Source organism: Sphaeramia orbicularis, chromosome 22, assembly GCF_902148855.1.
Source record: "Sphaeramia orbicularis chromosome 22, fSphaOr1.1, whole genome shotgun sequence".
NCBI lineage: Eukaryota > Metazoa > Chordata > Actinopteri > Kurtiformes > Apogonidae > Sphaeramia > Sphaeramia orbicularis.
This window is the reverse complement of record NC_043978.1, coordinates 20,327,804-20,341,287: the sequence shown is the minus strand read 5'-3', so window position 1 is coordinate 20,341,287 and position 13,484 is coordinate 20,327,804. Positions and strand designations below refer to the sequence as shown.

The window sequence follows — 13,484 nt, the reverse complement described above, 5'->3', positions numbered from 1 at the left end:
TCGCTGCATTGGTCGACTACTGATGACGCAATGGAAGCATGCCTGAGACCGGAGGATGTTGAGGTGAGTTTTCAATGTGAATTCTATCGACACGGTTGTAAATAATGTTTAAATTAGGTGCAGGTTGGTGGTTGTTGTTAAACGTAAAACTCAATTTATGGTTATGGTGTCCTAGTTTACTTTCCGTCCTCACAACAGCGGTGTTTTTGTCATTTTAGGTTCTTCAGCAGAGTGTCTGTATCTATACAAACTCGCATTAAAGTGAAATCTCCCACTCGACACCGCAGTCTGTGTTCTGCAGCTGTGCGACCGGCTTCTTCCTCCCCTGGCTCCATTGTGCAATCCAGAATGGAGCCTAAACTGTATAAGCCTCCTCCTCAGGTCCGGGGTATGACCTCACTGGACAAAGAGGCCTTCACACAAACCATTACTGTCCCAGCTCTACGGGTCCCCACTGGGGTCTTAAACAAAGTAGTGAAAAGCCTTAAAAAGTCGACTGTTCAGCGTCCAGGGGTGCCTAGGGTGGTCCAGGATGCAGAGGAGAGCAGTGATTTTCGTTTATTACTGCTGGACCCACACAAAGTTACCTCTCCGAGCTCCTTTAGTGAGGTTGAAGCTGAGGCTCTCAGGTCCTTCGAGGTCACAAAGGAGCTGCAGGACTATGAGCTGCATCTCACCTATGACAACCTGAAGAGTGAAGAAGTGCTGGAGGCTGTGCTCCCTCTGGGTCAGGATGTGACCACTTCATTCAGCCGTGTGGGGCACATCGCACACATGAACCTGAGAGACCACCAGCTTCCATACAAGAACCTCATAGGTGAGAGCAAGGAGGACCGGGGCAGTCCTCATCTGGGTATACAACCAGAAATTTGGATCATCTAACACTTAAGTTCCTGTAGTCTGGTGAATTTTTATGCATCAATCTGTTCCTTTTTTGTTTGTTTATTGTGGAAAAGTCATTATTTATAAAGCAGGAGTCCAAAAGTGTCCAAAAGTTTGCCATTTTCTCATATCATGAACTGCCTTAACATTTACTGGTACATTTACTGGTACTGCAAAAAAAACATCAAAACATTCATTGAAGAATAGAATAGAATGCCTTTATTGTCATTGTACAGGTACAACAAAATTAAAGTTCAATCAGCCTAGGTGCCATAAAAAAGTATAAATAATGTATATAAAAGAGTGTAAAACTAAAATATAAAAGAAAAACCCTGATGGCATAAATATCTACAAAAAAAGCAGCATAAAAAAGTGTTCCTAGAAGTATAAAAGACACATAAAACATCATCATATACTCTGGACAACATTCAGCATTCCACACAATTAATTAATGTCCAGCAGTATTCAGTGCAATTAGGGCCCTGGGATAATGTGTATGGGTATATATATATATATATATATATATATATATATATATATATATATATATATATATATATAAAAGATGTGTTTTATCATAAAAGTCAGTTATATTTACCTACTTCTTTTGAGTGCATGGTTAGAAGGGATGGGTGATTTGATGAAAAAATAATCTGATCAGTGTATCAATAATTATGATAAATGTCAAATCATTTGTTTGCAATTGGTCCTGTATGAAAATGGAAGAAACTAGACAGTTATTTGAGGTGTTAAATGGGAAAAAAGACACACCAAGATGAAAAATCAATGTAAAAGATGCAACAAGACAAACATGATTATAATTTTTATCTGTTTTATTTAGTCAGGTGGCAAATTTCTAAGTCAAAACTGAGTAGCGGTAAAGTACTCAATTATATGAAATTAAGTGTTAAATTGACAAGTTTGTGACTTGATCCCACACTTCTGATATGTAGTTTGTTGGATCAACATTATCTCCTGTGCCTCTGTCATAGTTGCACATCTGTACTCTTACTACTGCATAGGAAAAAACTGCAGAGGTGCAAAATATTCTCTAAATGTTACATACCTCAGTAATGTCAATAAAAGGGTGATTCTTCTCTTGCAGGTCAAGTCATCATGGATAAAAATCCTGGTGTTACCTGTGTGGTCAATAAGACAAACATGATCGACTCCACGTACCGTTATTTCAAGATGGAGGTGCTGGCTGGAGAGGAAAACATGGTAGCCAAAGTAGGTTAATTATTGATTTATGCTGACAGTCTTCATGTATTTTCTGTTATTAAATAAATATCTATAGTATGTGCATAGTTCTGTTTGTATTATATTACCCTCAACTATATCCACATTTACTGGTATTCTTTTGTTTATTATTCCTGTCTGTGTTGCAGGTGAAAGAAAACGGTGTGACTTATGAGTTTGATTTTTCTTGTGTATATTGGAACCCCCGTCTGAGCACAGAGCACCAGCGCATTGTGCAGCTCGTCAAACGTGGTGATACTGTGTTTGATGTGTTTGCTGGTGTTGGACCCTTTGCCATTCCAGCTGCGCGTTTTGGTGCCAACGTTCTAGCTAATGACCTCAACCCAGAGTCGTATCGATGGCTACAGCACAACTGCAAACTCAACAAGGTGGAGAGCAAAGTCAGAACCTTTAACCTGGATGGCAGAGCCTTCATCCAGGGCCCTCTAAAGCAGGAGCTGCCCGCATTGATCAAAGAAAAGGCTGGCATTCATGTGGTCATGAACCTGCCCGCTTTAGCTCTAGAGTTCCTGGACGCGTTCAGAGGCCTGCTGCACCTGGAGGCTCCCTCTGATGAAAACCTACCCACCGTGCACTGCTACGGCTTCTCCAAAGAGGAAAACCCTAAGATGGATATGGTGCAGAGGGCATCCTGCAGCCTGGGCTTCCCCCTGGAGAAAGGGTGCTCTGTGCATTTTGTGCGCAATGTAGCACCCAACAAAGATATGTTGTGTGTGAGCTTCACAGTTCCTAAAGAGGTCCTCTTCAGCAGTGATCCTCAGCAGACAGGTGAGTATGAAAGTGTAAAATGGTGAGGGATTTTGATGTAAATTAATACTGCTATATTATAACTAAACTTAGAAGATAAGACAAGAAAGGATGTTGTTTATAGTAGAGGAAGAGGTCCACTGTACCTGTTGTCAAACACACGTCAGTCTTTGTTTAGTTTGTGGTTTGTGTTTTATTTGTAGTTTCTGCAGGTTACATTTAAGGTCTAATTATGAATGCAATTTTACCCTTGGAAAACAGAAAACATATTAGGTAATAGTACATGTTTCTTGATGTGTTTTTATTTCTTCTTCTAATGTGCCTCTTCTGCCTTTTTCCTAACTTTAACATTTTTAAAGTTATTTATTTTTTGGTTCCATTGTCAACAAATTCAAATTCAGCCAGCTTTTAAGACCGGCCTAAAATTAACATTATTAGACTTAATACATCTTAAGGATGTGCAGAAACTTCTATTACTCATTTATACAGTTGACATTAAGATATTCTGCATGTTTTATCCCCAAGACTGTTTCCTCATGTGTTTTTACTCTTGTTTCATCATCCACAGAATCTGGAGAAGAACCAGCCCCAAAAAGACAGAAATGTGAGGAGTCAACATAACAATCAGATTGATCTGACTCTGAGGAATGCAGATAATACAAGTTGATTTTATTTTAAGTTACTTTTTTTTATTTGTTTTCAGGCATTTGTATGCCTTTATTGAACAGTTGAAAAGGGACAGGAAAAGGAGACAAAGAAGAGATGGGATTTTCTATGCAACAAGACTCACCTGGATTTAGAGTTGAACTGGGGACCTTACAGCTCACAGCCAATGCTTGGGCCAGGACATTTTGTTGAACTGTTGAATGCTTTTTTTGGTGTTGCATCTTAAAATTGCGATCCTGCTTTAGTAATATCCCTTTTGTTCATACCAAAATTTAACAATGTTGTGATGTGCATTGGTCTGAAGTCATGACATTTCAGTTTTAAATAAATCTGTAAATATTGGACAGACACATTTTCTTCATTAGGAATTTATTTAAATATATAAAAATAAACAAAACCTAAAAAATGTACACTCTTGACTCCTAAAAGAATCAAAACACTGCTCACTGTACCAGCTGTGGCTCTCTATCGTGGCAGTTGTGTGGTATTTCTGGATCGTTCAGTCACACTTCTACCCACTGGCTGTCGCACTGTTTAAGCTGTGGATGGGCTCAGCCTCTCTGTGGGAAAAGCCCACTGAAAGCATCCTGGATGGCTCGATGACACGCCAAAGCTGAGGTGTATCCTCCAGCTGTGTCCTGAGGCATGGCGGCCCGCACGTGGTTCAGATACCTGAGAACACACAGAAAGCCCTCGTCAGTCACAGCGGTGAGGTATTTTGTAAATAAAGAGACTGACTGGCAGCCTGAGACCTGGTTTCAAAAGTAGTTCCTATGAGTGTAACTTGAGTGTAAGTTTATTCTTCATTAAATCCACACTAGAGTTATTTTTTCTGGCTCACCCGAACCCCTTTGATGAGATCGGCTAAGACAGACATGCCCATAGACTAACACTGGGACACCTTGTGCCTAAAAGCCTCTCCAACATGGCTCTATTAAAGTATTATAGGTGTCTTTTAGTTTTTAAGTGCTTACAGATGTATCCTGCCAAAGCCCCTTTTCAGGTTCTTAAGTAAAGCCAAAAGTCACTGTTTATTTTTACATTCATTCACAGGCAGAAAAACAGTCAAGCTGTTAATTTAGTCTCCACTGTGATAGATACCCCTCTACTTAAGATCATACGTCGGTGTGGGGGGAGCTGACCTGTGGCCCCACCCACTTTAATCCTTCCTCTACCAAAACACGCCGTCTGTACATATAACATATGCAGCTTTCCTTTTTGCATCCGACTACAAAGCTGCACAAGCAAAGACCTTCAGCAACTGAGACAACACGTAGCTCTGCCTGTCGATACCACCTCCCACCCCCCGACCCTCCCCCCCTCCTGAGCAGAAATCATAGTCCGGGCCGAGTGCATCTAAAGCCCTCACACGAGCCTGGCTTTGTGGCCTCTGTTCCTGTGAGCCAGCGAAACTTCAAAGTGAAAAGGGAATGGAGAGCATAGACAGCCCTCTGTGATTTCTGTGCCCATTCAAGCTGCTTTACAGAGTAACCCAACACCTGTGGGGAGGCTCGGAGAGTCGAGGCGTGTGTGTGTGTGTGTGTGTGAATGAGAGATGGACAGCAAGAAAAAGGTGTCCGAGAGACTACACGCTGAATAGATCATGTGCTGCTTTGGTGGCTTTCTTGTAACACAGTAAAAAGTTCATGGAAAATAAAGTTGAAACAGACTTTGACATGCGTCTGAGATATATATATATATATAAAAAAAGACATTTGTGAATATTATAAAAGTTGGGTGGTCATGATTAGGATGGCAACTAATCGTCTCAGTAACATGTCAAATGTATTTGTTTGTTGACAAATTATGTCAGGAAAAAAGTTTTTCCCAAAGCTCAAAATGATGATAATATTCACTTTTCTGTCATTGGAGAGAAATAAATAAACAAGACATTTAAGTTGGTGTAGTTTTGGTCACAATAGTGAAAACTTAGCTGATGATTAACGATTTAACATTGCAGCTGACAATCATTTAACAACTGACAATAATTTAATCATTTTCCAATTTATTTGTCATTGGTTTGGTGCATAAAATCTATATTTTCCAAATCTTCCTCACATGTCCTCAAATGTCTTGTTTGTTCCAGTGGACTAGCATTAGATTTTTTTTTTTTTTTTTACATGCAATAATACAGTCTAGATCAGACATAATACGCTATGGAACAAATTCTCAAGATATAAAATAATATAAAATTATATAAAATAAATAAATACCTGTCTCCATAACATTACATGTCTGATAGGGAGTAGGAGTAACCAAGTAAAGATATTCACTTTATTGTCATAAGCAGGACTGCATGGTTTTATGAAACAGTCATATTGTGATTATTCTGGACAGAAGACACAAGAAAAAAAAGCAGATTACTGATAATTTTAAAATCATTTTGTCAAACGTAAACTTAAACTGGAATAAAAAAAAATCTAAAAAAATATGTGACACGATTCTCATTTTGCATGTTTTACACAGTGCTTTTATCTGCTCAGTGTCAATTAAAAATATCACTACACACACAAATTCACACAAATTTAAGAAGCTAGAATTTTGACTTTTGTCTTTAAAAAAAATACTCAGATAAATTAATTATCAAAAAGCTGACAATTACTTGATAGGTTCTTAGTAGTTGATAACTGATTAGTTAATTAAATTATTAAATCATTGTATGCCACTCTATCCACAGCATACACCTAATAATAACTACAGGCACTGAACACTGGAACTTTTAACTTTGTAAATAAAAAAAACTGCACTGGGCAGATTTGGCAGAAATAAACATAAAATCTCTTACTAAAAAAATGAAAGTAAATCACTGTAAACGTTAATAAAGAGAGCCTTAACAAAGGCCAAAATGACGTCATTAAAAGAGAGCCAGAGAAATTCACGCTGCATAAAATGTGATGAATGACTTGTTTAGGGGATTGCATCGAGATGATTATCATTGTGTGAATTAATTGTGATGTTGATCAGCCAATGCACCAGATGACCTTGACAAAATCTTGCAAAAGAAAGTGAAAGTGAGAAGAACAACACAAGATGTCAATCAGATCTCACACACAAAGACCACTCATCACCCACTAGAGAAACAACACACAAGTTCAAAACAGGAGGCCCAGTGATTAATAATAACTTCATTAGGCCCGAGCTTCTGTAGCCTGTCCTTCAGAGCACTTGAGGGAGATCTTCTCATATGGCTTCCTGCATCAGATGAGTGCTATCTATTGATTATATTGTACTGGGCCTTTTTAATGGTGAAAAAAGTGGGCTATTTACAGCCTGGCTAAGTCTGCTCTTCCTGCTAATCTAATCCCCAAGCTACTCATGTGGTCATTCCTTCCAAGAAAGCTGAGAGCTCTGTGTAACTTTATACCTGCCTGCCCCAGAGGAGATGCAGCGCAGGAGAGCAAAAAGAGAACATGGAGGTGGGGGAGGTGAGGGGAGAGTGGGAAGTAGAGAGAGGAGGGAGGATATGAGGTGAAATCACCTTTGGGTATCATCATCACGAACCCTCTCCTCTTAAACCAACCCTGTCTGCCCTCTGCTCACCCCTAACACTGAGGTTAGTTCAGTTCTGCTCCATTAACTCAGCGGCTGTATCCGCATCTTCCTGTAAAGACCCACTCCATACACACAACCAGCTCTAGATGCTGAATTCAACTCTTTTCACATGACTGTACTCGACCACGGTGTAACATCAGGAGTGGACCGACAACAACCGAGACGTGCCGAGACCGGAAATCTATTAAAAACTGCACACTTGACTTAAAAAAGAAAACACAATCCGCAGGTAAATTAAAACAGAATTATTACACTTGCAAAATGGAAAGAGGCCTTCAAAAAATGGCTGAAGAGTTCTGTCTGTTGGAGAGATTATTTTTGTACTCCATTCCCAAAAGAAACCATATTCTCATCAGCAAGATTACTGGAGATGTTGTGGGAACTGATATTCTGGAGCTGCCCCGCTGAGATCCCATTCTGGTCACAAATTTATAACATCCTGAAGAGTTTTTTGTCATTGGCAAAAAATGACTTTGAGCTTCCAGAAGAACTCATGCAGAGGAGGATGGATAAGAGATTACTGTTGGCATTAAAACGCTCCCAATTAACAAATGGCTGAAAAGAAACACCTAGTACAGAAAAATGGATTGACCAAGTGTATAATGTCTTGGTAATGGAATTAACTGCTTTAAATTTAAGATCCATTTATTGGGAACTGATCACAATGGATTTCATGTCTCCATGTTCAAGCCAGACTTTCTATAAACATCTTATATTTTTCTTCCATCTCATTAAAGTTGCTGTATATAGTATATGTAAAAATGCCATAAAAGTATCATTAGAGTGTTTTCCATAAAGATGAAAATGTATGGTATTACAGGGATGAATTGAACTTCACAAATGTGTTACTGTGAATGTATGTGACCACAGGGAGGAGTAGTGAGTCACTACCTACCATGGCAATAAAAATATCAAAGGTGAGGGTGAGATATTAAAGTATGATGTCCCTATGTTATGTTGTGATGTTTGATGCCATTTTGTTGATCCTCAGTGTAGACTAAACTGTGACAGTTCTGACCATGTTTGGTGATTCCAAACAGTTCTTTATGTAAGTTAATAATTTACATATGGGTGCTTCCATGAAACTGAGTTCATTTTGGTACCTGAAACTTTGCCAGCTTTTTAGACCCAATAATAAAAGAGACATTTAGACATATTTCCCCCCAGGATGTATCTAATGATGACCTCAGATAAATGCAAAAAAAAATTATACTCTTGCTGTGAGCCATCCCAAAATTAATACATTTTTAATAATATTGGGGGGGGAAAAAGGACCAAATTTGGGACAGGAAAAGCTACTTGGGTGTCAGTGCATTTCATCTGGAAAACTTGGCTTGAAATCGTCTTATATACCGCTATAAAAAAAGACACTGTGTTAAATGTGACGGTACTAGTGGTTTATCTAATCCAGACATGCATTTTTTTCATGAATCTCACTCTCATTCCAGGTTTTGTGTGTAACCTATCGTATCCATTTGCATTACATGCAGAACCTGCCCATTTGTCCATTTAAATACAAATAAATTGTGAATGACTTTGGAACAGCGGTCATTTTTGTGAAACACTCTGCCTTGCATAATTAGTTAAATTCCCTAAATGTGCCTGTGACAGAATAAAAAGATATTTTAAAAAAATAGTAACACGTAACTTTCGTGTCCTTCTGACCGTGTTACATGCGGATTTTTGTATAAAAAAATAATGTAAAAAATAATATAAAAATGTGTTTTATCTGAAAAATAGTTTCTCTTTTATGTCAGTATTTATTTTTAAAATAGACCCACAGTGCTTCCAAACTTGCCTCATTACATTAGTTTACATCTTGTTTGAATTTTTAGCCCCCATGTCCTGTTTTTAGGTACCAGTTTCATAGAAGCACCTATATAGCTAACAGAGTTATAAAGTAAACTATCAGCTAACGCAACACGTGAAGACTGGACGATGCAGTGTTATTTTGCCTGACTCAATTTCTGCTTGAAGGAGAAAACCTGATGATACCTTAATACAAATATGTGTAAACAATGAGTTTCACACTTAATTCAGTGAGTGATACAGTCAGTGGAGACGCAGCATTAAATTCTTGGTGGTTTTGGTAACTGTAAGACTTCCCCCTGCTGCTGATACTTAGGAATATCAATACCCCATATAACCCCTTTAAGGATCAAATGGTCTTCGTGTTCATGTATCACTCTGTAAATGATATGTTGTATCACGTGTATTTTTATGAAGCCAGTAAAAAGATAATTCCATACTTCTAAAGTATGTCTCCCCCTGCCTTCAACCATAGACAGAGATGCAAATTTAGACATGTAGTACAACATATATACACTTTAACCCCAAGAAACCCATGCCTCTATCCCCTCTGACGCTACTGTTTCACCGTGTGCACTAACATTCCCCTCGCCCTCCCACCCCATCATCTCCCCGTCCCCTCTTTTCTTTCTTTCTTTTTCTTTCTCTCTCTGAGGACTGGACTGCCTTTTGTTCGCAAGGCCCTGAAACCCAAGCTGTTTCGGCCGGTAACATCTTTCACTCTCCGGGCCCCACTGGAGCATTAGCTGCAACTCGATATGGGTCTTTTCAAAGCCTCGTATTATTGGGTAAATATGGGTCACTTTGGACTGGCCCATTATGTCGCTTAGGGGGAGCGGGAATAGACGAGTGCAGGTGATGAAGACAGCTGAATGACACGGTATGACAGTGTGCGTGTTAGACGGCGATCGCCACAAGGGAATATGACAGGGGGTTTTCCATTAGTACAGACGCAGAAGAATAAATAATGTATGTTTTGTGAGAATTTTCTCCCTCGGCTTAAACAAGATACATGAAATATTGTAATACCATTTTGGAATCAACTGCAGTGTGAGTGTAAAATGTACTAATCTTTTGCTTTGGTGACAGGAAAAAAGTCCACTATAAGTAAAAGTTTTGCATCAAAACCCTCCCCAAGTTGAAGCATGTACTTTCATTGTGCAGTAAAATGGACCATGTGGGTCTAATGTTTCTGGATTCATATTACTGCTGCATTACTGTGTGTGTTGCATTTTACTGAGGTTGATATTTAAGTCAGACCACATTTGAGGCATTACATTTTGCTGGTAGATTAATCTACACCGATGCATTATAATGTAAAAGATCATTATGCATTTGTAGTGTTGTTGTAAGTAATATACATCTCTTAAAACAAAAAAGTCAACTTTTCATGAGTAAATAAATAAAAAGAGAATTTTTTAAAAACCCAAAAAATAACACTTCATCCTTAACCACATTTGGAGATTGGTGATTTTCACTAGACAGAAAGGAGATGACAAGCTTTCAGACAAATATAGTTGAGTAAAAAGAATAATATTTGGCTCTGAGATGCAGTGGACTAGAAGTATAAAGCTGGACAAAATTAAAATACTCAAAAACTGAGTAAAATACTTCCAATATTCCACCACTGATAATCTGTAAACTGAAAAGCATAACAAGCGATTGAAAAAGAAGATGACTGCAATATTACTGCTAATATTATTTTCAGTTTCTACGTATGCTTGCTGTCTCATGGAGACACTGACTCTTTCCTTCATAAAGTGCTGTTGGATCAAAATTATTCAGTGCTAACAACATTTTTCCACTTGGGTCTGGAACTCTGAATACCTGGCCAATGTCTGCTGCTAATGCTAATAACGGTCAGAAATTTTCCTGGTGGGACCCCTGAAAGTATTCCCCACTCCCGCTGCCTGGAAAACACCACAGAGCCCCATCTCTAATTCAAAGTGAAAAGATAAGTGGTGAAATGTTCCGGCAGGTTCCGCGTGATTTCCAGCTGAGAATGTGTGTGTCTCCTCTTTGTGTTTGGGATCGGCCACGCTGCTGTGGAAAGAAACGTGTTTGGGTTCTTCAGGGAAACAGCAGTGAGGACACATGGATATGAGGATATGACGGACATGCAGACTGCATCAGGCCATTTGTCTACAATCATGTGTTGGCTGGAATTGGATTAAGAGGAGCTGTGGAAGTTCAGGTGTAATCGGAAAGAATAGAGGCCTGTGATAGTAGAGTAGCTGTAAATAACTACACACGAGTACTTCACTAAACAACAAATTTGAGGTATTTGTGCACGAGTATTTCCATTTTATGCTCTTTTATTCTTCTACTCCACTGGCGCTCAAAGGGAACTCATACTGTATTTTTTATTCAAACTACATTCATCTGAAAGCTTCAGTGTCTCCTCAGGGGATTTTATACAATGGATAATATAACAAACTTTTAAAATGTAACATACTGATGAAACCAGTGGTTTCCAGGCTTTTGGGGTTCTGACACAAAAAGCAAAGTGTTGTCAGATCACATTTCAGATATCTATGAGTTGTTAACAGCTCCTCCAAAGAGCGATTTTTCCTCAAAATTTCTCACATGGTTTCATTTCAACGAAAGTTCATATAGGCCAAAATGAAAGAGGGAAAAGTCCACAAACAGAAAACAGATTTGTGTGTATCTGACCGGTGTTGATCATGTGGTGAGCCCTTAGACTTATCTGGTGTCTCTACTTATAAAAGTGGATATAAAGTAGTTCAACCTCCAGTTCAACATCCATCTCCAGCAGCTCCAACATGAACATGCTGCGGCACCACTGATGTTTCACTATTTATAATCTACTATGTCACGTATAATAATAATAATAATAATAATAATAATAATAATAATAATAATAATAATAGACAGGCAAAACCTGCACTTTTACTTTATTTTCACACATTCATTAATTTTTCAGATAATATTGTTATTTATGCAACTATGACTTTTACTTGTTATAGAGTATTTCTTTACTCTGTTGGACTGGTACTTTGGATGAAAGAGTTCACTACTTCCCCCCATGATCTAAAAATGTCTTTTCTGTGGAGCTTTGTCTGTTTGAATAACTGGGTGAATCTATAAGTTGAGGTTTTGTTGGTTTTGTTGTTACACTCCTCTAAAGTCACGGTACTGACCTGAGACCAGACCTCGGTTTGGCACCTGTTCACTTTCACAGCACCCTCACTGATCCAAGGTCAGCACTGTTTTTACAGCAAAAAAGGATCAGAGGGTTTTTGGATTCAGCTTGTCATCGGCATGATTCATTACCCAAACAGGGAATGCTGACTTTCAGACAGGCAGGGGTGATAAACTCTAAATTTTTGTTGAATCAACAGTAGAAGGGGAAATTATGTCTCCAAATGTAAATCAATAAGCCATACTTTACCCAAGATGGATTCAAGGACTGAAGCCTCACTAGCTACGTTTAATAAAGTGTAGGAGCTTAGATTGGAGTGTGTAGTGGTCAAAGAAGGCAGCTGACAAGTCTGGGACAGACTATATCTGAGGGAGGTTGCCTCATAATTCTGAAAGGCCAGTCGTGAGCCTGCTGGATTGCAGAGAGAATGTCCGGAAGTCTTCCTTTAGCGCTCTGCTCCAGCAGTGGTTGAGGATTCCTAGCCTGGGAATGATGGGGGCTGGAGAAGAGGGGGGCAGAGCCACACACCTGCCAGATGATTTGTCATTATAGAGGGGTCAGCACTCAGCTGTCACCCCCTAATCACCCATCCTACCCCTTAAGTCACCCTCCCCTTCAACCCCAAACTCTACTCCAGTCCTCCAAAAACACCCCCTGCATTCCTTAAGCAGCTCCAGTTTCACTCACAGCATTACTACCCCATCTGCCCCGCCTTCCCACACTCTGCCCTGAGAGAAAATATACCCCTGCGAGACACACAGCACACTGAGTGCATTATGTGGATGTGTGCTTTTGCCCCCATATGTCTACACAATTCATATGAGTGTGAATATATGTTTATTCAAGGGCAAAGCTGTTTGTATCGATACCAGGGGCGAAGAGATGGGATGAGAATTTGACCAGCATATATGTGTGAATTGGTCCAGGCTGTGGTCCAGAAACAAAAACCCCTGCAGACAAGCCAAACACAGAAGACTCTCACAGGTATACTATATCTGTCAACAGCGGTCTTTCATCACAGCAGGTCAGAGGTCATTCTCTCTTCCACTGAATGCAGCTTCCTTTGGGACGTGCAAGTGTGTGAGACAGATCTTCCTACCCACTGTCCACTAGATTATCTCAAGTTGTTGATTGTGGAGGGGTGGGTAAATGTGGTTACATCATATCCGAACAAGCCTAAAGACCCCTTATCCATTATCGTGCGTCTTATCATCACCACGCACAGTCTGCCTCTGTGCATCCCAAAAGGAGATGGTGGAGGGTATCACTGACACTTGGCTACATGTTTAAAGTGTTAACAGAAGTTTTAGGTGACACTTGATGTTCACACTTATAAAAATATATTCCCATATGAGGTGGCAGACAATCTTCAAGCTGTGATAATGACAAAGAGTCCCATTTGTTT

At 39.3% G+C, this 13,484-nt stretch overlaps 2 protein-coding genes across 2 annotated transcripts in view; one reads left to right on the top strand and one right to left on the bottom strand.

Moving 5' to 3' along the window:
* The first annotated feature begins 7 nt into the window (after nucleotides 1-7).
* trmt5 (tRNA methyltransferase 5) lies at nucleotides 8-5,368 on the top strand. Its single transcript, XM_030126799.1, has 5 exons — nucleotides 8-63; nucleotides 219-817; nucleotides 1,988-2,112; nucleotides 2,271-2,910; nucleotides 3,458-5,368. Exons 1-5 carry the CDS (start codon nucleotides 56-58, stop codon nucleotides 3,508-3,510), a joined length of 1,425 nt encoding a protein of 474 aa, XP_029982659.1. The 5' UTR covers nucleotides 8-55; the 3' UTR covers nucleotides 3,511-5,368.
* mnat1 (MNAT1 component of CDK activating kinase) overlaps nucleotides 3,908-13,484 on the bottom strand; it is a 37,697-nt gene continuing 28,120 nt past the window's right edge. The window contains exon 8 of the mRNA XM_030126811.1: nucleotides 3,908-4,227. Coding sequence (XP_029982671.1) covers nucleotides 4,107-4,227 — 121 coding nt within the window. The 3' untranslated portion in view covers nucleotides 3,908-4,106. The remainder of the gene's footprint in view (nucleotides 4,228-13,484) is intronic.